Source organism: Hakea prostrata, chromosome 2 (genome assembly GCF_041222555.1).
Source record: "Hakea prostrata isolate BN-2017 chromosome 2, UWA_Hpros_2, whole genome shotgun sequence".
NCBI classification, from domain to species: Eukaryota; Viridiplantae; Streptophyta; class Magnoliopsida; order Proteales; family Proteaceae; genus Hakea; species Hakea prostrata.
The window spans coordinates 47,565,080-47,592,653 of NC_142601.1; the positions used below are offsets into that span (position 1 = coordinate 47,565,080).

Consider the following 27,574-nt stretch of genomic DNA (forward strand, 5'->3'; position numbering starts at 1 on the left):
CCCTAAACAAGAAAAAACCCCCCCAAAAAAAAAAGAGAGTAGGGTGGAACACCATATCCGATTAGATTCAAATGTATTATATTTGTATTCATCACATTTCTATAGATTCATATAATATCTTATCGATTTTTAGATGGAATCAATTGAATTCGGATGCTATTATGAATATTCTTTGATTTTGTTACATTGGTTTACTATTGATTTTTCCTTTGTACTTATTTCAAAAGAAAATTTAATAAAAAAATATTCACATATTTTAAGGTTAAATTAAAATTAATCAAAAAAAGTAAAAAAAGAAAAGCATATCCAATATTCAAAGATTTCAAATCTCTAGATTCATAAATATGAGAATTATACCCATTTGGTTGTAAAAATCTCTAGATTCATGAAATCTAAAGATTCACCTCTTTACACAAAAAATGTGAATATGTATATTTATGGGTAAGGGGTGAAATCTAGAAATTTCAAAAAAGCTATACATTTGCACGTTCACAAAAATCACGTCGATCAAATAGTTTTTTAGGATAAATCCACAGATTTTATTCCACAACCAAACATTTAATTTTATAAATCATACTCCATAGATTTGAAATCTCTAGACATTTGAAATCTCCAGAAAAATGTAACCAAACAGGCCCTAATGACCCTATTGATAATTCACTGATTGTCTCTGCTTCAAAAACACTATAAACAGTTCTGAGTATTTTTGGAAGCATTTTATAAACTTGCTTTTAGAAATGGAAATAATATCCATAGACATTTGGTAAAAGATGTTTCTTAATACATATTTGAAAATTGTAATAAATACACAAACATTGCAATTCTTATGTTTAGAGTACCAAATTTCACAAATACCCCTTCTAAATAGGTCCCTTCTAAATAGGTTTTACTCAAGCCCAACCTATGCCCCATTTTTGCTTTGAGGAATAGATCAATAGCTAGTCAAAATTGTTTTTTGAAACAAACATTTTCCTAAATTTCAATTTATGTTGCAAAAATCATGTGAAACAAAATGGTTTAATAAACAACGGCCCAATTTTTTGGCTTTTTGGAGTAAATAACCCCATAAATTGTTTTTTAATGGATTACCAAATGGGTCTTTTATTTTCCGATAGATGATCCACCATTTACGATCCAAAACTACTTCTCGTGTGTCTCAAAGCAAAAACACTTAGTAGTTTATAAAACAGGTTCTTAGTTTTTATTTATCAATTTCTAATATTTACCCACACATCCTAAGTTTAAAAAAACTACTTGATAAGGAAAAAGTAATATCAATTCAGGTTCGACCATGGTTGGGTTGGTAACCCCGATCTAGTTGGTTCGAAAGATAAACCACCCGGCAACAACAGGAAGAAGAAGAAACCTGACGATTATAGAAAGAGACGTGATCATGTAGAATTTGGGATACATGATCAAACCACAAGAGATAACTACCACTAATGCAAGGTGGACGATCATACTATGAAATATAAATACTCTTAACTCCGAAAGATGTGTAAAAACCCTAAGATTGTATGGCCACCAGAAAGGAACACGAACGAATCTAACGGTCAAGAATAACAGGTAATTTCTATATAAACTAAGGAATCACGCACAATGAAGGTAACTGAATCGTTTCCCTTCATTAATTCATTCAATTCAAGTTCTGCATCAAGCCACAAGTCTGTAATGTTCCAATTGCTGATTTAACTTTCGGAGGTGGCTACCCCAACTACACGGTCGGCCCACGTCTGACGACTGTTTTGTAGGAATCTTGCAGCTAAACAACTTTTGGACGCATCATTACCTGTGAATTGTATCTTTCAAACTTTGTAAAGATTTATAATTGGGAGAAGAGTAAGTCATAAATAGTAAAAAAAAATGATGAAATAAGTTGAACATAATGTTTTTTTGGTCAAAATTATTATTATCTTTTTGAAAAGTTTACTAATGTTGTTTTGTTTGAGGATAGAGCGATATATGCTATGTTTGTTGATTCCACAAGAGCTAATGTTTCTTGTATGCACTTTCTATGCATTGGATAAGGCTGGTTAATGATGCATTATCATATTACAAGATCATAGAATTACGAATTGATATTAGTTTTTCTTCCCCCACCTGAAAAGAAAGTTTATTTATTTAGCAAAAGATCATGTACAACTTAAATCTTTTCAAGAAAGAAATCCATCACGCCATGAATTCTGGCTAACCTTGGAAGAGAACATCTATTATTTTCATTTGCAAGGAGAAATACCATATTGACAAGAGAGAATGAATGCATGTAAAATCACCCAAAACAATTACTATCTTGCTTTTGTCATGGCATTTGTTCTAATTCTTGCAAGATTGACTCTTTCAGATTTTAGTCAATGCTATTGAAATAGTTTTATTGTTTCAACCAATTATGATATAATACCTTTACTTTTTTTATATACAATTTTATTTGGAAAAATGTAATCTTTATCTTCTAGATATGAATAAAAATTAAGATATACAAATTAGACCCATGACCTTAAATTTATTTTTTATTTTTATAAATGCATTCATTGAAATTTGGCTCAACTAAATGCATAGCAACAATCATATATTCAAATTAATGAAGTCCTGAATCTTGTTTTTGGAGTTAGGGCCAACTCCTACCCTACTCAAATCTATATAAAAGAAAATGGTCTTATTTTTTTATAAGAAAAAAAAAAAGTGATGTAAAATGATTAAAAGTTATGTGTTTCATTTATCAAATATAAATAAATAAAAAAAAAATCCATTCCTAAGAGAATAAAAAAAAATTTAAGGTTGAGTGATCCTAATGCTACTAGTTGAGGAGGAATGCCCAAGAAGTGTGTTTTGCAAAGATGTTGTCAAGATGGGAATAATCATATTTCAATAAATTTTTAAATTTATAAATAATTAAAATAATTTTATTATTATTTTTTTTTTGGAAATAGCAACATGCCTCAACCTCGAGGCGTGAAATGATCTTTTCATGCACTATAAAAGTGAGATGCACATGTTGATGCTTTCTATATTCTTTCATTGGCACTAAGTCAACACATAGGCCGCAACATCTTTCAGGGAACCCTCTCTCCCATGTATACGGAGACTACCTTAATAATATTAAATGATCATTTGGTTATTACATCTTCATAAGGGTGATGTGAAGTTATTTTTTTAATTTTTAATAAAATAAGAATCTCATTAATTTATATTTCTTGAGCATTAACAAGGAGGACGAAAAATAGATCTCTCTCCTTAAACATGTAGTGGAGAAGTGTGAAAGGAACACATTCATCTATCCTAGTCAAGCATGCTTTATCTTTTATTATTCTTTTGCTAATATATAACGAATAAATATCCTCACCCTACTTAAAAGTTGATAAAATTGGCCTTTCAACCCACCTGTCTTTGATGGACTTTGAAAGCTACCTAAAGAGATCTTGATTATTAAAGTGAAGTTAGCTTTACAACCACATTAATTAGAACACACATCATCTCCTTATCCCTATGAGTTGCCCTTGTTTTTATGATAGAAATCCCTCTTTTCCCAAAAAAAGAAAAAAAAGAAACCAAGGTTAGCATTGTGGGAAGAAATCTAACACATCATTTATTTTCTTCTGATTTTCAAATTGTATAATAAGTATGGAAAGTTCATTGCCAAACACAAAAGTGCTGGACCATGTTCATGAAACCAAGGTTAGCATTCTTGGAAAGAAACCTAATACATCATTTCTTTCTTCTGGTTTTCTAATTGTATAATAAGCATGGGTTGGTAATATCATATTGTTAAGGAAGTGGATGTTTGCTAAGTCTCACCATATCAAAATTACTATAAATTAATACTTTCCATCAAAATTCTTAACCATAAAAAACACTTGTATAATGTTGTGGAAGACCAAGAATAGAAAAATTATAACTTATTTGGGAACGCAATATTTTTTTTAGTGATTTTTTATCTAAAGCCGTGATTCTTGCATTTAATTATATTTTTAAAATTATATGTCAAACTTCTCTTCATTATCCGTATGGTTTGAAGACTTACCTCTGAGCACTAACAAGGTAGATTAGAAATAGTCCCTCTACTAAATATGTGTAAATAGATAGGAGAGAAACACAATCTTATAGCCTTAGGACAGATGATTCAAACTCAAACATGATTTACCTTTTCATATTCTTTTGCTAATACATAATGGATCAATATCCTTACCCTCCTTAAAAGATATTGACCTTTCCGCCCACCCGTATTTGAATGGACTTTGAAAGCTACATAAACGGATCTTGATTATTAAGATGCATTTAACTTTACAACCACATTAAGTAGAATACACATCATCTCCTAATTCTTGAGTTGTCCTTTTTTTTTGGGGGGTAGAGATCTCTGTGAGTTGTCACCCATACCATAAAGTGAAAAAGAGAAGGTCATTGCTTGAGCAGAAAAGTAAGGGGCCATGTTCATGAAACCAAGGTTGTATTATTGGAAAGAAACCTAATACATCATTTCTTCGTTTTGGTTTTCAAATTGTATAGCAAGTATGGGTTTGGTTAAATGATATGGTTGGAAGTAGGATTGCAATAAAGTAGATTAGTTTCTCCCGAGGGAGCACTGGGCTTGTGATCCCCCTCCTAAATATAAGTAAGCAGACGTGAGAAAACACTTCTTGGACCCAAAGAAAAAAAAATTCAACTCACAAATTTCACCTTTTGGGCATATTTTTTGTAATAATTGATCCCAATCCTTAGTTTGGCCTTTCCATCCTTGATGCTTTGAAGCACAACCTTTTAATAAATTACAATCCGTGTAGAATACACACACAATTCTTGAGTTGTCCTTTTAAATTGGGTAGAAAAAATTGTACTAATTGTATAGTCAGGTAGATGGTCATGAAACCAGGTTGATTATGGAAAGAAACCAAATGCTCATTCCTCTTTTCAAATTTCCAACAATAGCCCTAATTTATGGTCAAATAGGTTAGTTTGAGGTCAACCCTCGACCCAAAACTAGTGGGGCCACGTTGAGAATTTTGGAAAAATTAAACAAAAAAAATATTCAAACTTCACTGATGGGCCCCCTTTTTTTTAATGATCCGATCCTAGTTTGGACCTTCCATCCTGTCTTTGAGCATAACCTAATAAAACTTAAATAATTAGTCAAACGCAAGGGTTTGCATTAGATGCCATTCTAGATCAAAGGAATCATTTAACTCACAAGGTTTTGCAGTTCCTCATTCCATTCTAGAGGCGAGGCTTGGCACAATGGTCAGTGGATGCTGTAAGAATACCATTTCTGGTAAGAATCCCACATGCTACTGCCACTTAGTGATGGGCTCAAACAAGATCTCTTGATAGACCAAAAGACATTTTGAGACAACTGAGTTTGTCAGTTTTTCTTTTGCTTTGGTTACTGCTGGAATAGATCACATTACCACAGTTGACAAACTAAAAGACATTTCCCAACGATTGGAAAACATAATTTTAGCTTTTTATTTGCAATCAAACAAACTCTTTGGGGAGCAGGAATTCCCATTAACTTGTACATGCTTGGACAAAGAAGATGTGGTGAAAACTCAGCAACGTCACACTGAATATTATACAACCAGGCAGCCAGCTTAGGATTAAAGATGTGTGGGCTTGAAGTTCAAGCCATTACATGTCAATGCAAAGTTTGTTCTTAAAATTGCAGAAATCTGCCTCATGAAATATATCTACAGATGCTAAAGGGCAACTTTGAACCAGTTAACACTTCAAATCTTCAGACATTAGCTGGTTGTATGTGTCTGGCATCATCCAACAATGGGGTCTTCTTTTGGGTTGCTTCTATCTTAGCCACCCTTAGCTTCTCTAGGAGTCTGATTTCTCTTTGTAGCTCTGCTTCAACTTCCTTCATCTCTTCCTTCTTCAACTCCGATTCAAACATGCACTGCTGGTATTCTAGAATTATAGGTTCAAACTCAGTAGTCTTGTTCTCAACAGTTTCCAAAAGTATTTCCTTCTCTTGTGATGCTTTCTGAAACTTAAGCTCCATCTGTTTCAAATTACTTGTACCAGTCCTTATCTCTTCCTCAACAGTTTGCATCTTGCTCTCCAACTTCGCAGAACTACTCCTCAAATTTTCAACTTCTTTTTGTATGACACCCAACTTCTCACGTGATTGCTTCAGTTCAGCCTGCAGCCTGGTGAGCTCTTCCTCAGACTTGAGCAACTCAGTAGCTTTGACTCCAAATTGCCAATTTCTCTGGGTAACTTCCTTTTTATCTACATTATTATCTATTGCAATTAGTACCTTATCTGTCTCTTGTCTTTGTTTTTCCTCCTCTGCTTTTGACTTTAAACAGATGATTTTGCTTCTTAAATCAGCATCACATTGCTGTAACTTGCTCTGTGCAGCCTCAATTTCATCTTTTTGAGATTGAAGATAGGCAAGCTCCCCTTTCTTTTGATCTACATAAAATGAGGAAGCGTTCACAGTGGACCTAGCTTGTTGCTTCTCTTTGTTCCCAGTAACCAAAAGATGAATGAAATTGACAAAGAACAGACTTCAGAGCCAATAATTTGTTATCCACAACAGTTCTCCTTTCTTGAATTTCAGAAGAGAGTGACTTAAGGCATGTCATCTCTTCTCCCTTGACCTTGATACCATTTTCTGTAGCTGCAATTTCTCTTGAAAGATTATCCACTTCATTGTTCACCTCTAAAATTTGGGTGAGTTTTCTTTTATGTCCATCCTTCTCCTGCATGGCTTTCTCATACAAACCTGTTATCTTTTCTTTTTCTTCCTGCATTTCGTGAAGTTGGAGTGCTAGACTTTCAATCTCTTTTGTCCTCTCCATTTCCTTCTCTTCAGAAGAGGCAGAGGAAAGATTATCTTGGGAAAGCATTCTCTGAAGCTCATCCTTCTCCTGCAAGGCTTTCTCACACAAACCCATTAGCTTTTCATTTTCCTCCTGCATTTCATGAAGCTGGTGTGCAAGGTTCACAATCTCTTTTGTCCTCTCCACTTCCTTTTCCTGAATGGATTTCTCGTATAAACCCATCAGTTCTTGATTTTCTTCATGCATTTGGTGAAGTTGAAGTGCTAGGATCTCAATCTCTTTTCTCCTCTCCAACTTCTCTTCAGAAGAGGCATCAGAAATATTATTTTGGGAAAGCGATCTCTTCAGCTCAGTCTTCTCCAGCATAGCTTTCTCATACAAACCCATTAGCTTTTCATTTTCTTCCTGTATTTCTTGTAGCTGGTGTGCTAGGTTCACAATCTCTTTTGTCCTCTCCCCTTCCTTCTCCTGAATGGATTTCTCATATAAACCCATTAGCATTTCATTTTCCTCTTGTGTTTCATGAAGTTTGTGTTTTAGGTTCTCAATCTCTTTTGTCCTCTCCAGTTTATCTTCAGAAGAGGTATTGGAAATGTTACCTTGGGAAAGCATTCTCTTAAGCTCATTCTTCTCCTGCATAGCTTTCTCATATGAACCCATTAGCTTTTCATTTTCTTCCTGCATTTCATGAAGCTGATGTGCTAGGTTCACAATCTCTTTTGTCTTCTCCCCTTCTTTCTCCTGAATGGATTTCTCATATAAACCCATTAGCATTTCATTTTCTTTTTGTGTTTCATGAAGTTTGTGTTTCAGGTTCTCAATCTCTTCTGTCCTCTCCACATCCTTCTCTCCAGAAGAGGCATCAGAAATGTTATTTTGGGAAAGCATTCTCTTAAGTTCATCCCTCTCCTGCATGGCTTTCTCATACAAACCCATTAGCTTTTCATTTTCCTCCTGTATTTCATGAAGCTGGTGCGCTAGGTTTGCAATTTCATTTGTCCTCTCCACTTCCTTTTCCTCAATGGATTTTTCACACAAAGCAGTCAGCATTTCCTTTTCCTCATGCATTACATGAAGCTTATGTTCTAGGTTCTCAATCACCTTTGTCATTTCCACTTCCTTGTCTTCAGAAGAGGTAGCGAAAGTATTAACTTGGGAAATCACTCTCTTAAGCTCATCCTTCTCCTGCATGGCTTTCTCATACAAACCCATTAGCTTTTCGTTTTCCTCCTGCATTTCATGAAGCTGCTGTGCTAGGTTTGCAATCTCATTTGTCCTCTCTGCTTCCTTCTCTTCAGAAGCAGAGAAGCTCTTATCATGACCTTTAGTTTCTGCTACTGCACGTTCATACAGCTCAATCAATTTATTGTTATCATCAAGTAGGACTTTAAGCTTCATGCGCAACTCTTCATTCTCTTTTGACAACAAAATTGCCGATTCATGAGCTTGCGCTTCTCGTTGACTTGCAGCAGCAATTGCATCAACCATGGTTTTAAGCTCCATTTCGTCCAAAGCAACGTTGGACCTACGGTCAGTCATGGAAGAAGAAAGAGACAGATCAACTTGCAGTTGTTGCTCCTTTAATTCTTCTTGTTTCATCGGTTGGGAAGTTCTCTCTTCCTCTAGCTCTCTTACCAAATCATTCACACGCCTGCCAAATTTTGGAAATTGAATAATTAGCCATCTGTGAGAGAAAAAAAATGAAAAGAAAAAGAAAGTCAAAACATATGATGCAGAATCCATCTCTCTTTTTATCTCCCTTTCTTTTTATTTATTTATTATTCTTTTTGATCTCTTGGGAAGAACACAGCCTATTCCACTCCTTACAACAAAGAAATGCTATACATGCAGATTAATCATTAGGCTTTCTTGTGCGATTTAAGGCTCTGTAATTTTTGTTGTTAATAATAATAATTAGGGTTATCTAGGCCTAAAGAGTTTCTGCTGATACTTCTAAGGGCGTACCCGGTGCATGAGGTTCCTGCATCCGGGGAGGTCTGGGCAGGGTCATAATGTATGCTTTCTTGTGCGATTTATAAGCAAGGACCAGGAAAGCAACAGTGGGTAAGGCCGAATTTTGTTGTTAATAAAATAATAGGGTATCTAGGCCTAAAGAGTTTCGCTGATACTCTAGGGCGACCCGGTGCATGAGGTTCCTGCACCCGTGCACCCGGGGAGGCTGGGGGGGGTCATAATGTATGCTTTCTTAACCCCCCCCCACTTCATGGAAAAATCACATATATTGAGAAACATGGGTTTTGAATGCATCCAAAAGTTAGAAATTTAATATGATACTGAGATATGTTGTTCAAAAGTTTGAACGCATCATTTCAATTGTTTTCAGAAAATCATAAATTTTGGCTAATACTAATGTGTTTGGGCTACATCTACAATAACTTTATCAATGAAGTTGCTAATAGTAAAACAACAACAATATGCCTTTTCCAACTAAATGAGGTCGGCTACATGGATTCTTGCCCTCCAATCAGATATGTTTGAGGCCATGCTAGAATCAAGGCCTAAGTTATGCATATCCTTTCTCACCAGTTCTCTTAAGGTTATCTCCTTAGGTCTACCCCTAGCTCTCCTACCTTCAATTTGGATTATATCACTTCTCCATAGAGGCATTTAAAGGCCTCTGTTGAACGTGTTTGTGCCACCTCCAATGACTTTCTCATAGCTTATCACTTATGAGAGCAACTCCTAGACCAACTCTAATATGATCATTCCTTATCTTACCCTTCCTAGTTTTGCCACTCATCCATCTTAGCATCCTCATTTCTACTACACTCAGTTTATCTACATGATTCTTTTTAATAGCCCAACACTCTACATTGTACATCATAGCTAGTTCTGTAGAATTTCCCTTTAAGCTTTAATGGAATACGTTGATCACACAAGACCCTGGACGCACCTCTTTCCACTATATCCACCCTATTTTGATTCTTCAGGAAATATCATCCTCTATATCACCTATTTTATTTATGATTGAACCAAGGTACCTAAAACAATCACTCTGAGGAATCTCCTTATTGTCAAGTTTCACCACCTCATTGTTTGCCGGATCATGACTAGAGTTACAAACTAGATATTATGTTTTTGTTCTAGTTAGTTTAAAGCCTCTTGATTCCAAAGTTGCTCTCCATGATTCTAACTTGGTATTAATCCCTACTTGAGTTTCATCTATCGACACAATATCATCAACAAAAAGCATATTGTTTGCTAGATCATGACTAGAGTTACAAAATAGATATTATGATTTCGTTCTAGTTAGTTTAAAGCCTCTTGATTCCAAAGCTGCTCTCCCGATTCTAACTCAGTATTAATCCCTACTTGAGTTTCATCTATTCGACACATTGTCATCAGCAAAAAGAATACACTAAGGAACCTCGTCTTGAATATCTTTGGTTAATTCATCCATTATAAGTGCAAATAGATATGGGCTTAAAGTTGATCCTTGTTAAAGTTTATCCTTGATGTAGCCCAACTATAATTGGGAATTCATTACTTTGTCCCCACTGTTTTGACACTTGTTACTAAACCATCATATATATCCTTAACTATGTTCACATATTTACTTGTGATCCTCTTTTCTCTAGTACTTGCCAAATTAACACTCTAGGAACTCTATCATGAGCTTTTTCTAGGTCAATAAATACCATATGCAGGTCTTTCCTACATTCTCTAAACCTTTCCATAAGTCTCCTAATTAGGTAAATAGCCTATTTCGTAGATCTTCTTGGCCTAAACCCAAATTGGTTCTCCGTAATTGAGGTTAAGTGTCTCAAAACGGGTTTCAATTACTCTCTCCCATAGTGAATCATTGAGGATACGATTCTCATTATAATAATACCTTTCCATATTTTCTTTCTCTTCAAAGCACTTGGTTAATTTCTTGCGAAGTGTGTCCATCTCACTCTGATTTTGAATTGCCTGCAAGAAATGAAATCCAACTTCTGTAAATGTTAAATGCTGGAGAAGGATTGAAAAGAAAAACTATTCTATGTGAAAGAAAATTTCAATATGAAAGAAGTATAGACATGTGAATTGACAATCTGTAAATATTAAACATTGAAGCATGGTTGAAAAGAAAAACTATTCTATGTGAAAGAATATCTCAATATGGAACAAGTATAGACTTATGTATTGAGAATCATCACCTGCATACGAAGGAATTCATTCTCCTCAGTCATGGAAGAATGCCAAGGTGATGTTGGCTCCTGTGTTTAAAACAAATAACATAAATAACAACCATAAATGAACCTCAAAGCAATTTTGGAGCTATTATAATGAAGTAGAGAGAGAAGAATTCTTTGTATCTGAAGGTACATTTCAGCCATCTTTTTCCCCCACCTAAGGCATGATCTTAGTTGGGATTCAATACTGGCAAACATAACTAAACTGGAGACTTTTTAATAATCAGGTTTCAAATACTAGCAAACATAACTAAACTAGAGACTTTTTAATAATTAGGTTTCAATTTTCATTGTCAAGTCTAGAGTAAAATGACATTAGACACATCAAGGATTGCATGACATGTCTCAACTCATAAAACTGGACCCATGTTTCTGAGAGTTTAATGGCTCCATATTAACCCATGAAGTAGAAGCAACCAAGGCAAGTCAAGGACTAGGCTCCATTTGAACATACATGTACCTATCTATGCCTCTCAGCAGGTTGCTAAGAAAAACACATATTAGTATAATCATTCAATGACAAATTGAAATTACGTGTTCTTTCTTTCTCTCTTAAGCATTTTTTTTAGGGCATTAAACACTGGCAGAGTAAGATTATACTAGTAACTTATTAAATAAAATGCTTGGAGCTTCATTGTTTAGGCTAGACTAAAGTGACACTCAACATGGGAAGAATCACATGATGGCTCCCATATGATATGGACAAGGGAATTTGAGCATAGTTGAGGTCATGATGTTTGAGTTTGGGTCTTTGCAATTGGAAGTGTAAATAATAGAAAATATCTATCTTTAAAATGTGTCATTGACTTTGTCAAAGATCCACCAAGTTTGACAAGGTGAACAAACTTCTTTTACAATTGCTAGTAGTTAGATGGATGTTTTGACAACTATATTTCAGTCCATCAATTATCCACTGTAATACAATTTGAGCAACCTACTGCGTATACAAAACTGATTATATGAATCTACTATAATCTTACTTGACTGGAAAGTAGCAGGTTTGCCTCTTTGCTTGAAGCAGCATTCAGATTTGAGCTTCCGTTCTAAAGGATAGAAAATTCAGAAGTTCAGCAAGATAAATCATGAAAAGTAAAGCTAAAATTTTTGTGGGAATGATGTGGAATGAACCTGCTCTATCCGACAATCTGCTCCATGCATAAGTTTCCAATCTAATGCTTCCAGTAACTGCAAAAAACATACTAATCGCCTCAATAGTTGTATCAACAGAACATCAGCAAGCCTGAGAACCTTAACATAAAACCAGGTTGTACCTTGTTCTGTAATAACATGATTTGTTCATTCATCATCTCTCTTTCCCCTTCTTCCACAAACATTTTTAACCTGAATACTTAGCAAATATATTAGCAATAATGCTCAGAAGTTTCAACTTATGATTTATAATAACTCAATCGCTAGTCGCTAGAAGCTTTTTTTTAACCATTTTGCCTCCCCATCCAAAACTTTAAGAATTTAGAGAAATCTCCTGTTTCCCTCATAGCTATATAGTTAGAACTTTCTTCGTTTTTTTAAATTTTAAATTTTCTTTTCATATGGTAATAAGTTACTGCAAAGGTGGAACAATGTGTCAAAATCAAGGTTATAAGCACTAATACCAATTATGAACAATCCTACTACAGCAGGGTCTATAAGCATCCCAATGCAGTAGAGGGTGTTTCCAAGTTTTTGACCCACAACCAACAAGGTTCACAATTTCACATAAGAATGCCTTATGGCTGTAATCAGGGAGAAATAATTATAAGAGGCATGTAAGAATGACATACCTTCTAACTTCTTCTTTTAGTTGCAGATTTTCCATGGCAAATCTTGTCACTTCTTGGTTACGATCTACTTGGGTACGAAGAACTTCTATCTCCTTTAGATGCTCCTCTTTTTCTTGCAAAAGATGTGCTTCAGCTGATATCTTACCAGAAACAACTGCCTCCAACCTCTTTATCCCTGCTTCACGGAAACGAAGCCTCATTTTTAAACTCTGTATCTCGTCTTCTCTTTGTTTTGCCTGATAAACAGAACAGTTTCAAGACTTACAAGTTCAGAAATAACTAAACCATCTCAAATTTTATTAGGAAAAGAAAAAATAGGCATTTATCCAAAAAAAAAAGAGGGAAAAAATAGGCAAGAGATATTATAAATGCAATGACCAGTTCATACTTCACACAAAACTCTGTACTCCAACAACATGGGGGAAAAGAAAGAAAGAGAAACAAAGTTATATCTTGGGTTCCCTTTTAATTGTACCTCCAAGTTGTTCCATATTTTTGAGCCAATAGCAATCAACATGCCAGATGGAAGGAAATAATTTTCTTTCTTTACACCCAAAACAAAATTCTTTCTAGTAACCATGTGTATGTGTGTGTATCAGTGTATGTATGCAGATCTCATTCTGTTGTAAACAATGAGTATACACTAAAACTGATTTTTCTTGAGACTCATAACAATGGCTAGCTTCTAGCTAATATCCATAGATACCTTGAAGTCAAAGTAATAAACCCATATTTTCAGTATTGATGCTTTGGGAGCCTGGGAGGTGTATCCCACAAAGATAATCATTATCCCACAAAAAGGAAAAAATATGGAACATGGTTGGCATTGTGTATAAAGAGACTTGAAACAAGCACTTCTTATTAAAGCAAGGGTTCTCCAACAACCACAACACTTAGTGTTCCTTTTGTTTAATAACTTATTACCTTTCATTTGTTTAGTTCTTTCCTTTCTTATCTTTATTTTCTCAAAAAAGAGAATCAGTTTAAGAACTACTTTTACCTTTTTCATTCTTCCCCTTCGTTTGGTACCAAATTCATTTATAAAAATTATGATTCTTATGGAGATAGTTTTGTTTTCTCTCAGATGTGGGGTTAAGGATTTTGTTATTTTCTATAACCTTGCCATACCTAGTAAAGGAATTAAACAAACAAAAAAGTTGCAGTAATACCAGCCGCATAGCAGCCTGAGTTTCAGCAGCCAATGCTTGCAATGCAATTTCTTTGTCTTTTTCCCTCTTAAAAGCTCCAACAAGTGCCGTTTCATATTCTTTTTTCTGAAAACACAAAATGTTAATTAATTAGATCATAATGCAAAAGCAACTTGATCTGATTCTACAGGCTAGGCACTTATTTCTGAACCTTGAGAAAATGCAATAGTTACCTGAGATCCTCTTTTGTCAGTTGTAAGTGGACTAAGTGCCCCCTGAAGCCCTTCCCACTTAAAAGTGCCTGGAGATCCTGGGAAGCAAACAGTCCAATTGTCATTTTCCTGGTTCTCAGCCCCTCTATGTACTAAACCCCGTAGTTGGTTAACTTCTCTCTGCAAGAAATACAAGCAAAAATGAACCAAAAGATTCCACTAGAAAATATCATATGGAAAGTCAAAAAAATGTTTATAGACCAGTGGGATGAGCAGGAAGAAATATTTTATATTTTATCCATCAAGAAAATATGATACAGACTGATGTTCCGATAAGACACTTCAAGAGTTCTGTAAGATTATCAATAAGCATATGTATCAGCTAATACAACTTGACACCAACCTATACATGTTTGTACGGAAATTCAAGGTCAAGAGACTATTAGATTATGATTTTTCCTTGAGACCAAGGAGGTTACATCCAAAAAAAGATATAGGTCTCAGAAAACCTAGATCTTTGTGTTTAAGTCATGGCTGCTTATCCTAATTTTTTTATCTTGGTAAAATTTGATACATCGAACTTGTTTTGCAAGATTTGCACTCAAAATGATGAAAGTCTCATCTTATCATGTTTCATTCTCCAATTTAGTGTTTATGCATCATAAATGTTATAAATAAACTAATATGTATTTATGCTTATTTATGGTGTATTATGACATAGGTAATAGGGCAACACAAAAAATATTGTTTCATTTAAAAACACCCTTCCAATACAACGTCCAATGCCGATGGACACAGTAGTGACAGCACTAAACCTTGCATAGAAAAACCAGTGAAATACCTTGAGTTGCTGAATCTGCATGCGCATAGCAAGAACATCTCCAGAAGCATCTTCATTTACAATTGCCTGTGCAACAAATAATTAGAGAGTTTTTCCTATTGAATAAGACTGAAATTTGAAATAATTAATCAAAGACGTAGATTAGTGTCAGCAGATGATACTAGGTGTCCACACTGCTGCCATACCTCCACCAGGCCTAGTTCACATGTGAGAACTCCCCAGACCTAGTGCACATATCTGACCCAGCATTCACAGTCAAAAGACAAGGGAATTTGGTTACGCATTCCTTTGTCACCCATTGTCAGAACTCACCAAACCTAGAGTACACATCAGGACCCAGCATTCACAGTCAAAAGACAAGGGAATTTGGTTATGCAACCCAACCAGGGCTAGTTCACATGTTAGAACTCACGAGACCTAGTAGACACATATCAGCACCTAGCATTCAGTCAATAAGGAAAGAAATTTGCTTAATCCATTTCAATCCCTCCAACCCATGATATGGATGCCAAAAGCTCTTAGTCATGGATCTGTTGAAAAGGGGTTTGACTTCTTAGCGTTATACTGTTCTGCCCTCCCTCTATAACATGAAACCACAAGCACATTATCAAGGTCTGTGGAATAGGGCAATAATCCTCAACCTCCTACTCCTCCCCTCTACCTTCCCAAAACATGTAATCAAAAGCTCTCACTTGAATAGGAGCCTTCTGTTACCCCCCCCCCTTGGGCCAAAAAAAAAAAACCTTCCCCCACCAAGTAAATAAATAAACAAGTGAAAAATATGATCATAGGTTAAAGGGAATAGGGCAATGATCCTCAACCTCCTACTCATCCCCTCCACCTTCCCATAATATGGAATCAAAAGCTCTTACTTGAATAGGAGCCTTCTGTTACCACACACCCCCCCCCCGGCCTAAAAAAAACCCTTCCCCCACCAAATAAATAAATAAACAAGTGAAAAATATGATCATAGGGGTTAAATAGGATCTGACCTGAACACTACTTCCTTTTTCTAGCCTCCTATTCCCCTCCCCCCCGGGCCACAACCCCACCACCAAAAAATTATACATAAAAAAAATTGACATGGCTTAAGAAGGACAGCATCATTCTGTCCGATTCTGACATGAAAACCATTTCTTTTTTCTCAAAGATATGGAAAATGACTAGGCATAATCACGTACATTGTTCTTGATGAACTTTGCACGTTGAGCAAATTTTAGTGTACTTAGTGTCTCCAATGAACAGCTGCAAGCAACCAAAAATTTGTCAAAACAGAAAACTTAGACTACAACCCTGAAGAAGAAACCAAGTTCAACGGCCAAATGGAAACAGCATATGCCTATTGAATACAAAAGTATTGATGAACAATAATATAATCAAGAAATAATGTAGGTAGATGAGTCACCAACCAACTAGATGGAGTTATATTTGCAATTATAACTGTTTTTGAATTCCCTCCCAGTGAATCCTGTAAAGAATAAGGTTAACCATAAAGTAGTTAATTTCGAACAGCAAGTATACAAATAATTTGACCTACCATAGTAAGTGATATAAAGATTCCTGATTGTTAACTAACAGTTGTTGCACAAACCATTTTTTTTAGAACAACCAGATGTGAATGTTAAGAAACTTTGAAACTTCTTACTAAATACCAGTATATCAAAAAATAGATGATTAGACGAAAATTTAAAGTTAAATTATCAATCATTTCATGGGTGAGGTAGAACTCTCTACCTGAAGCAAAAATGTAAGCTTTGAATCGCGATAAGGAACATGAAGCGACTTCCCATTGGACATATTGACAAGGTTCATGATCACTAGTCTGCAACCATGGACAAACTTAATTACTCAATAAAAATAAAGATCTTAAAAGTCTCAAGGAGGGGTATATAACAGCCCATATTAGACATTGAGAAGAACAACCAAGAGCAGGAGAAGGTCAAAATTTATAGATATTGATCAGAACTACAGATGCAGTGACAGACCCCAATGTTGAAAGTGACTTGTTGATGTTAGTGGCTTCCTTGAGACGTTCACCTTCAGCACCTGAACTCTTCTGCCTGTGATAGAGAAACCAAATGTATAATAAAAGAGGTTGGAATTCTCTTTGATTATGCTCTTGTCCATCGTAAAGGCCTCCATCTCAAAAAATGAACAATTCATGAGGAGTATTACCTCTCTGATCCAGCCAGATCTACAAGATTTAGCCGAGAGAATCTGTGATGAGTTACACCTTGGGATTCCCACTACAAATAGAACATCAATTAGTCCTTTTTCAAGCATCTTCCAATAAGGCCACATTACTCATTTTGACATTTATCAAGCAGAAAACTGAAAACAGCAGAAAGAACTCAACTACCCACCTTACTTTCAATGACACAAGTGAAAACACTGTGAGAACGGCTGCTTGCATGATTCATATTAGTGGCAGCCACCTTTCTGTTTGCTGCTCCCTGTAATCATGACAAAAGGAAAGAGTTGGTGGAATTGTGCAGTCAACTAGATAGTCTAGATTCTTCCAGCCCTATGTATTCATGTTGATCCAATAAAACATTGTAAAACTCCAAAAAATATTGATAGCCACTGAAAAAAAACACATCAACCTAATGACATGACTGATGCACAGGTAGAAGGCATGGCACAACTGAAAATACCATTTTGAGATATCATAAGTTCACAACTCTGAAACTGATAAAAACATCAATGCCAAATAAAAACAGGAAAAATAATAGTAACACAAAAATCAAAACTACAAAGAAAGAAGGGGGAAAAAAGAAGAGTAGCAATAGTAAGGCAGCATTTTCGGAATTGAAATAAAGATAAGAAGTTAATCAGATACCTGAACAAGTTGCTGAATAACATCTCGACCACTTGTGACTTCTATTTCTTTGAGATTCTCCACATAAACACCTCTCTTTGCATCTTCTCTTATCTGCATAATCCAATCAAATCTCAACAATTGACACTAAAACTAACGATGGACTTCAGATATGACACACTAACAACAAAACAACCTTAAAAGTTTAAAAGGCAGTCATCATCATACACATTTAAGGAGCTGCTATTACCTGCAAATTGACAGAGGATGGATCCAGAAGATCTAAAATTTGTTCATTATAAATTTCCAAAAATGAACATTTACAGGTAAATCTCAGCTTTTCATCTCTGCGAGATTCTTTTTCCTGTCAGCAACAAAATCAGATGTCTATCATAAAACCTCCATTCTTCAGAGGACAACATGGAACTAAACCAATCAGTCAAAAGCAATTCTCAAGAATGAAATAAAAATTAAATTGAATCATTGTCTACATTAGTCAAAGGAAATAGATGTTTAGAGAGCTAACAGCAACAGAATCTCTGTCCTGCCCATTCACATGTGCCACTGCTCCAAATTTACCATATCATGCAAAAATGCTATGCTGGACTTTTATATCCTGGAAAGCATCCTATATGAGTCCAAAACAGTCAATATAACTTTCACCAATGGTATTTAGTGGTAATGAAACTAAGCTTGGTTAGGTAATGCAAATTCCACATAAATATTTAAGACCACTGGGTCATGCTTCATATATGCCTCTAAAAATCTAGTCAAGCCTTTTATTATCTAAGTCCACATTCATTATTATTCATGTTTTCAAGGTTCAAACTTGTAGAGGGTTATTAATTGTGAAACTTCACAAGACAATGCATAGGTCAAAGTCTTCCAGTCTGCCACACCTACTAAAGAATAATGTAATTAATTTGGTTGTTGCTTGGGATATAAACTAGACCAACCAGGTTGTCATCATTTTTTTTAGGTATACATGAGTAATGGGTTGTAATTGCTGCTTTTGTCTTTACTTGTGGAAAGAAGAAGGGTTAATGAAGATATATCTTTGCTAAGCGCATTGTATCCTGCCAGTGCTGATTCTGGTTGCTTAACAGAACAGACACTTAAAAGTCAGGATCAGGTCTATTCAAAGAAATGATTGTTGTGGTGAAGACAAACTTCACCATCCAAAATATTCTGGCCCCATTTTGAGGCCCAAACAACCAGGATGGCTGCAAAACAGTGTTCAACAACTGAGTAGGCCATGGGTAGCATTCAGAATTGTGAGCTCTTCGAAATGACTGGTTGTGGGCCCTAAACTCTTTGGAGGTACTTCTTTTGTTTTTGGGCATTTAACCATTTTCTTGAGGTTTTCACCTGTTCTTTAACAAATAGTCTCTATGTTTGAGTAGTGGGGGTAAGAGAAAAATTAGGGCTGCATTCTCTTCTATTTATCTTTGTAAAGAAACCATCTAAATGGTCAGCTATGGACATAGCTTTCAGGTGAACCATGTAAGATCTTGTCTTGTGAGTGCAATTTTCGGCACCTTCACTTGCCTTCAATGACTCCACCTATGTCTTATTTTTTCCTGTTAAATATCTTATTTTATTCCAATTCCTCAGATATTGTTGAGCTGTGCATACAATTTAATATTATCCTTGAATATTTGAAGTTAGGATGCATGGGGAATCACCAATAATCTCTCTTCCACTTTGACTCTCAGCACCATGTATTATTCAACCCCCAGAAAGAATACGCACCATACATTATAAAATGGTCAACCTAAAAAATTTACTGTCATCACTAGAGAAGTATGGGCATCTTTTGTGTGAGCAAGAAAAGAAGAATTTTCACAGGGATATTGAACTATTGAATGCATTCATGTTAGCATTTTAAGCACCCATATGTAAGATACCATGTCATGAACCAACGCCCATGTGGCAAAACCATTAAGCATTCACATTAGCTTTTGCAACAGCTTAAACTGTATTGCTTTGTGCACTGGATACAGCCTATTTTGCAATTGCAGAATCTGGAAGTAAATTGCTTTGATGCACCACAAAAGGAAGGTCCAAGGGAAAAAAATAAAGTGACCAGAGTTTCCCATATGAGAACATTATTCTCCAAACCCATTTACAGAGACAACACCAACAAGCATTGTTCTCACCAACAAATGCATTTACGGGTTAAAATTTCATTGCTACTAGGAAGTTCTGGTTCACAACTTCCCTTCCCCTTCAAATAGAATAAGGTAGGACCCATCAACCAAAAGAAAACACATGGTTTCTTTGTCTCTTTGAGGACAGCAACCTTAAAAGCTTTGTTAGAATAAACTAGTGTGCATGTTGCCCCCCAAAAAAAAAAAAACAGAAGAAGAAGAAGAAAGAAATACCTTAACCTTTCTTATCTAAAGGGTCTTTCTACTCAAAGTGTTTACATGTGCTTATGGAAAAGGGTATTTTCTGTTATCAGATAGATTTCAAATAAAAACAACCCACAAGCTGTTCTTTTAAGGCCCCACAAAGTAGGCAGTAGCAAGTTGAACACTTTGCAAAATCTACTTCAGTTTTCTCATGATGTAGTTATTTCTTCACTTAAGACGTAATACAGAAAATCCTAGTTTGATCATCAAGAAAATTGTAAAACATAAATTCCATTCAGAGCAAGGACTAGTTAATCTTTCCAATTAGTATAAATATTTAATTATTCCCATCAGGTTTTCAGTACATCCCGAAGATGAGAAAATACATACCTTCTGGATCCTTGAAAATAGAGATTCAAAGATTCTAGGAGTCATCCCACAGTTAACACTATGTCTTCGAGTGCCACCCTCAATGTCTCCTAGCATCGTGTGAGTTTTTCCACTACCAGTCTGTCAATAAATAATTTTGAAGTTAGAGAAAAGCAGTGCAAAGAATAGCTACATCCAAATCATACTAGGTGAGCCCAGGCAGCAGGAGCTGAATCATCCCTTCCGTCCAATATTTTAATACCAAGGCCATACTAAGAGTTTTTATATTCAAGCCTTAAGACACTGAAAATCTTACCAAACAATAGATAATAGGTTACTTTTACACTTTAAAGCTAAGAGAAAGCCATATGAAAGAACAAAAACAAAAGTAGAAGTCCCTGGAGTCTCACTTGACCATATGCAAACATGCAACTGTTGTAGCCTCCCATGCAATTATCTACCATGGGCAATCCAGCCACTTTGAACAGCTTTTCCTGTTAGTAACATGAGAGAAGTCAATTCAGGGGAAGAAGAGATCACAAAGAACTACAAGTATGTTGATAATTGTATGATAATACCTGGCTAACATTTTCATCAGCAACAAGGTCAAAGGTAAAACGAGACTCTGGATGCCCAGTCCAAGTAATAGTTTGACAACTGTCCTGACGGACACATTTGTTGTGGCCTTGAAGAGATATCTCAGAATTGTTGAGTGGACGTATACGGATGATGACCTGCATATTGTAAATCAAATCATGATAAGGTTTTCTTTCCCATTTCCCTACCTTTCTGTCTGATAATTTCAACATGCTAAATATTACAATGTTAAAAATGGAAGAGGAAAACTTAATGAAGAATCTTTGTAAGATATGATAGATACTACAGTAATCCAATGCCATAGTCCAAGTTGATTACTAACAGAAAGCTTCCATAGCTTTTTTTGCCAGTGAAAATCAATATAAAATGAATAGTGAGATCCAAAAATAGTTAGTTTGCTACTCAAAAGAGGCCAGAAATGAGATGTGTAAATCAGCATCAAGTGAAAATAGCTGAGCATTCTTAAGCACAAGCCTGAGTTGTTGTGCATACACCATGGTTGTCTACTATCATGGACCCATGAAAAAAAGGGTAACTGCAATTACAGCTGTACCCAACACTTCAATTTTGTGTCATTTCATCAGTAAAAGAAGTCCATTCAATTACTAACAACTGCATTTCTATTTCCACTTTGGAGTTTTGACAAAATTTTGGCACAGCATCTGTGGCAATCATCTTCTGTTATTCACTCAGAAAGCTTGCTAAATTTGGCACAGACAAGGGCACCAACATTTATGAGCCTGCACAGTCCTCTAAACAAACATCAGGCAAGCCCCAAGAAATTATTGACAGAATTGAGAATTCAAGAGCAGCCAGACATTCATTCAGTTCATTTTAGATACTAAATGCCTATGGTACATGCCCGGATTGCAAAAATCTCAGTCAGTAAAGCAGTGAACCACATGAAAATTGAAACCATATTTCAACAGCTGATTGCTCACGGATTAACCGCACGTAAATTTATTAAACCCTTGTTAAAACTGTCGTTCAAAGGCCAATCGACTAGAATAGTTCTGAAAAAAAATTAAAAAGAAAAGGCTGACGAATCCATGAGAAAAGATTTCTATGCGTGTAGGCAGTATCCCTATTGTTCAAAGGAGATGTTGAGATGAGACCTCAGCTAATGGATTATCGAACCTAGATTGATGATATTCCTTCCTATCTCTATTTGTCCGCCTAGTTTCTCTATTTGTTGAGTAATTGTTGAATATTTATCACTTTCCCTTTTCACAATCCTAACGAAATCTCCTAACGCGAACTGTAGAGGTCAAACATAGTCCTGAAAACGTTATTCCAAAAGTTATAGCAAGTGATGTCAAAGGTTCGCAAATCTTTCAAGTAAAAAAAATCTAGAAGAAAACTTTACTTCAGATAATCTTTTTTAGAACAGACGTACCTGCACATTGTGATCTTTCCAAAATAATGGATCTTCCTGAATCTCGAAGTTTTGATCGCTAACTCCATGGTCATCCCTTTCACAAATGCTTCGGCTTGCCGAAGACTGTAGCAAGAAGCTGTTATCTTTAGGTTGAGATTTAAACACAGTCGGAGTGCTCTGAACAGATTCCGAATCCGAGGGTTCTTGAAACCTAAACCGGCTCTTGAGAGCGCTCGCTGCTTCTGAGAAGAAGGGCATTTCTTAACAGATTCAGAGCGCCAAAGTCTCAAGCAAGTGGATTTAGGGTTGCAGCTGAAATTAGGGGAAAAAAAGGAGTAAATGGGAAAACTTTAGAGAAGAAATTCTTCGAGTTGATCCGCACTTCGCAGAGTGAAAACACAGACAAAGCGATCAGTCAGGGAGAGTGTGCTCGTGAGTGCGTCTTGGGTGAAGTGCTAAGGAAGAGGGGGAAATTGCTGTTTGAAAAAAAAAAAAAAAGGGAAATGAATTTCGGATCTTAATGATCGGACGGTGGAGAAGGAGAATAAACGGTCACGAGATCGGAATTCAAAATTTTTAGACCGTTTGGGTCTCTAGCTCTTTTCAAAATTGTGTGGAAGAATGTTCCTTACCCTGGCAGTGAAGGAAATTTTCCTTCACCATCGGGTGATGTTGACCGTTTCGAAACAAAATGGTAGTTTTTTTTTTTTTGGTAAACAAACAAAATGGTAGTTTGGTAGTATTATTTTCTATGTTTTTTGAAATTGGGTGAGAAATTATATTAATAAAGTAAAGAGTACATATAAAATTATGTACGAATGAACCTTCTCCCCAACTTTTCTTCTCGCACAAAAGCTTGAAGGGTAGCTGGAAGATAGTTAATGTAAAGATGAATCTCCTCCGCCACTGGAACCATGCCTGCCAAGTAGTCAGCGCATCTATTGGTTTCCCTCATGTTGTACAGAATAACACGTTGCTCGAATCCCTCCATAATCACAAGAATATCTTCAACCATGCTAGCCAACAACCACCCCCCCCCCCAAGAAAGGACAACATAAGGAGCCACCGAACCCTACCCAAAGAACCTGCCCCGCCCCACAACCGAAGACCCGCAACCCACACAAAAATTATTTCGGACAACCCACCGCCGCGAATGCCACGACCAACCATAACCACCCGCTCCACCACCGAAACATTAGTGTTAATCACCAAACACCTTCCGTGTTGTAGTCCACCAATGGTGGGAAGCAACATTCACTTGGAAGGTACAGAATAACACGTTGCTCGAATCCCTCCATAATCACAAGAATATCTTCAACCATGCTAGCCAACATACCACGGAGTCTCCCCCCCCCCCCCCTTAAGAAATTGGACAGCATTTAAGGAGTCCATCTGAACCTCTACCCAATAGAATCCTTTGGCCCTCGCCTCCACAATCCGCAGAAGATCCCGTTCAACTCACACATCAAAATATTATTTTCAGACAACCCACCAGCTACTGCGAATGCCATCGTACCATACCATAACCACCTTCGCTCTCCACCACCGAAACATTAGTGTTAATCACCAATACACCTTCCAGTGTTGTAGTCCACCAATGGTGGGAAGCAACATTCACTTGGAAGGTACATTGAATACCCTAGCGACCAAAAAATGGCATGTTGCTAGTTGTATCTTCCACCATTGTCCCCTCATCACTAAAGCAATCCACGACCAACCATCTTATACTTGCAATAAGTTGATGATTTGCTTGGTTTTCTCTCTCAAACATCCTACCATTCCTTTCGCTCCATATCGCATACACCGCTGTAGAGAAGGAGGAACTCTAGACCGATTGAGATAAAGACCTTCCTGCAAAGTGTGCCGCCACCCACCGAACTTCCTCCTCCCAGTGTAAGACCTGGCAGTCACAGTACCCATTTATCTCAAGGATAACACTTCAAACCTGCAGCGAGAATCCACACCTAAAAAACAAGTGATTAACGTCCTCCTCCTCTAGACCACAAAACGAGTACATCGGATTGACATTGTTATTCCACTTCCTAATGCGATTCTTGGTAGACAATCTATTGAGGACCGCAAGCCACGTTATGAAAGGAAACCGTGGGCGTGAGCCTTTGAAGACCATACCGCCTTCACTCAAGGCACCAACAACTTCTCCCTACAGATAATACCCAACGCTGATTTCATGGAAAAGCAACCAATAGTAGAAGGGTCCAAACCACTCTGTACACCAACAATCTAATAAACTATTTAGTGTTGATTATCTCTCCCCATTGTTCTTGAATGACAAGGTCACTAGTGTTATTAACCCAAGAACCATCAACCCCACAAATACCATGAACAATCATAAATGGGTCCTGACCAATCGCAGTGGCCAATCAAGTATCGTCCTTCTTTAAAACACCCCCACAAGCCATGGGTCATGCCACAGGTTGATAGTTTTACCATCACGTATGTTGCACAACCTTTATTGCAATAGGGCAAAGTTGAAGGATCTCCCTAAATGTAGCAGAGCAATTAGAAGGTTCTAGCACCGACCAAATCGAATATCTCTTCAACCATCTTGCCCTCATGAAAGAGGACCAGCAGGGATCCTCTCTTGCCGCCAACACCCAAAGATTTCTCATTAAGGCTGCACTATTCCAATCTCAAATGTGAGTCAGTCCAAGACCCCCCCCCCTCATGTGGAGTGCACACAACTTCCCAAGACACTTTATGTGACCCAGTCTTAGCTGCCCCAAACCAAAGGAATCTAGCCATAGATCTCTCCAAATGCTAAAAAACATTTTGAGGGAGGCAAAACACAATCAACCAGTAACCAATAATTCCCATGATGATGGACTTCAATAGGGATACCCTCCCAGCATAAGATGAAAATCTAGCCCTCCAAGAAGAAAGCCAACTCTCCACCTTGGTAATCAAGCCAGCAAAATCCGACCTTGATGGCCGTCTTGACATTAAAGGAACACCCAGGTATCTAACATGCAATTCCCCAAGCGTAAAACCTAGGTGACTGGAAATAAACTCCTGATCAACCACTGGCGTGTTTACAAAAAGGATGGTTGATTTTCCCTAATTCACCTCAAGACCCGACTAACTGGAGAAATCACAAAAGATTTTTTGGAGAACAACTGTATTTGATCTTTCTACCTTCCCGAACACAAAAATGTCATCCGCAAAGCATATTGAAGTTATCTTAGGCTCCTTACATAAAGGGTGGTATGAAAAGGAATTTGACTCCGTTGACAGTTAATGATTCAGTAAAATTCTGCAAAACAAGGTTGAAGAGTAATGGCGATAAAGGGCATCCCTGACGAAGGCCCCTATTCCCATAGAACCTTGGGGAATGCACCCCATCCACAGACACCACAAATGAAAGGTCTAGTAACGCATTGCACTACCCAATTGATGAAGATAGGATGAAGATTCAAACTTAGAAGTAATGTGAAGAGAAAACTCCACTGAATTGAATCATACACCTTTCTAAGATCAATTTTCTCAGGAAAGTGTGCCACTTCTTTCTCCAAATGGTAACTCTGCATGATTTCTTGACACAATAAAATATTGTTAGTAATACACTTGCCTTCAATAAAGGTTGTTTTTTATGATCCAAAATTAATCCTACCACTTCCTTTAATCGATTAGCAATAAGTTAGGCAATAAAATCAGTATATAAGAGAGCTCAGAGAAATGGGCCTAAGATCTTGGAAAGAATTTTGTGCTTCTCCTTTTGGCACAAATGTAATCCTCCCATCTTAACCTGATTCAACAAGTATGGATTTTGGAAGAAGGTAAAAATGACATTACATAAGTCAACTCCAACCACCTTCCAACACTTTTTATAGAAGAAGACACCAAATCCATCAGTTTGATCCTGGAGAGCTATCATCTTTAGCATTAAAAACAACCGCCTTAACCAACGGGGGTTGGTCCAAGTGGTAAGCAGCTTGGTCCGCTTAAGCAAGGTTCCGGTATCGAAACCTTGTGGATGCAAAAAATCCCCGCTGGGAGACTCACCCACCACAGCCAGGTGTGCGACTCGGGTCGAACACTGGATTAGGGAGCGCAAAGCCATGGAAACCGGGGTTGGCAACCAAAAAAAAAAAAAAAAAAAACAACCGCCTTGATTTCCTCCAAAGTGAAGGGTCTTACCATATTCTCTTTCCCAACTAACAATTGTAAGATTTATGGCAGCAGGGTCTAAAATAGTGCAAATGACTTGAAGAGATCCTGCAAAAGCCAATTCAAAAAACCTCACCGCTTCATTCCTAATATCCACCAGATCTGTGATCCATTCCCCACTTGAGTCTTGAATCATGGAAATCTGTTTCAGATTTCTCCGACTTTTCATAGAATCTTGGCCCATTGTCTCAATTTTGACTCACAAACCTGCATGAGATATCGGAGTTCATGAGAGCAGTGATTGAATTTCTTGCCTTTTGGTCTTATGGAAACTAAAATTAAGCATAATAATTTGAAGGGGTGGTTACTGGTTATAAGTTTCCCTTTAATGGAAATGCATTAATAATTATGAGTTTGATGAGTTTGGGCGAATTTGAATTATGTGGGATGAGTCCTTGGTGAAATGTCATCTGTATTGCAAAATCTTCTCAGTTCATTCATGCTAAGGTTAATATTGTGGGGGTCTTTGGTGGAGTTCTTTACAATTATGTGCTATGATGAGAATGAGTCAGTGGATAGACAACTTTTATGGGATGGCATTCGAATTTTGTGTTTATTACTTTCTGTGATTTCATGTAACACACACATAAGTCCTACATATGCACTACTCACAAGTGAAGTAATTGTACTTCATTTTTCTCCATTGATCTTTTACCAACAATATCTTACATTTGTCAAAACCCAAACAAAAATGCAAATCAAAACTGAATTAGTAAGCTGATTTGAACTAAAACTTCAGTTTTGTTTCAGTTTCAACATACTCACTCAGTTCACCTGTTGATGATGTTGCATCCAAACTGAATAAAGTAGGGTACTCAAGCCACTTTTTTATTTATTTATTTTATTTTTATTAATGAGGAGTTTAAAGTCATACTAATCCTAAAATGCACAAATTATTGTCTTTTGTGAA

At 36.6% G+C, this 27,574-nt stretch overlaps 1 protein-coding gene across 1 annotated transcript; it reads right to left on the bottom strand.

Moving 5' to 3' along the window:
- Positions 1 to 5,455: 5,455 nt before the first annotated feature.
- Positions 5,456 to 22,933, bottom strand: LOC149024544 (kinesin-like protein KIN-12E). The gene is given in 23 exon segments (XM_089144774.1): positions 5,456 to 6,454; positions 6,456 to 8,436; positions 10,639 to 10,718; positions 10,946 to 11,005; positions 11,962 to 12,024; positions 12,110 to 12,166; positions 12,253 to 12,322; positions 12,763 to 12,998; positions 13,932 to 14,036; positions 14,144 to 14,302; positions 14,964 to 15,029; positions 16,145 to 16,208; positions 16,373 to 16,431; positions 16,698 to 16,785; positions 16,949 to 17,023; positions 17,139 to 17,209; positions 17,327 to 17,416; positions 17,803 to 17,895; positions 18,032 to 18,145; positions 20,526 to 20,645; positions 20,915 to 20,998; positions 21,083 to 21,238; positions 22,498 to 22,933. Coding segments are annotated over 23 exon segments (4,860 nt in total). The 5' UTR covers positions 22,738 to 22,933; the 3' UTR covers positions 5,456 to 5,725.
- Between the last annotated feature and the right edge of the window lie 4,641 nt (positions 22,934 to 27,574).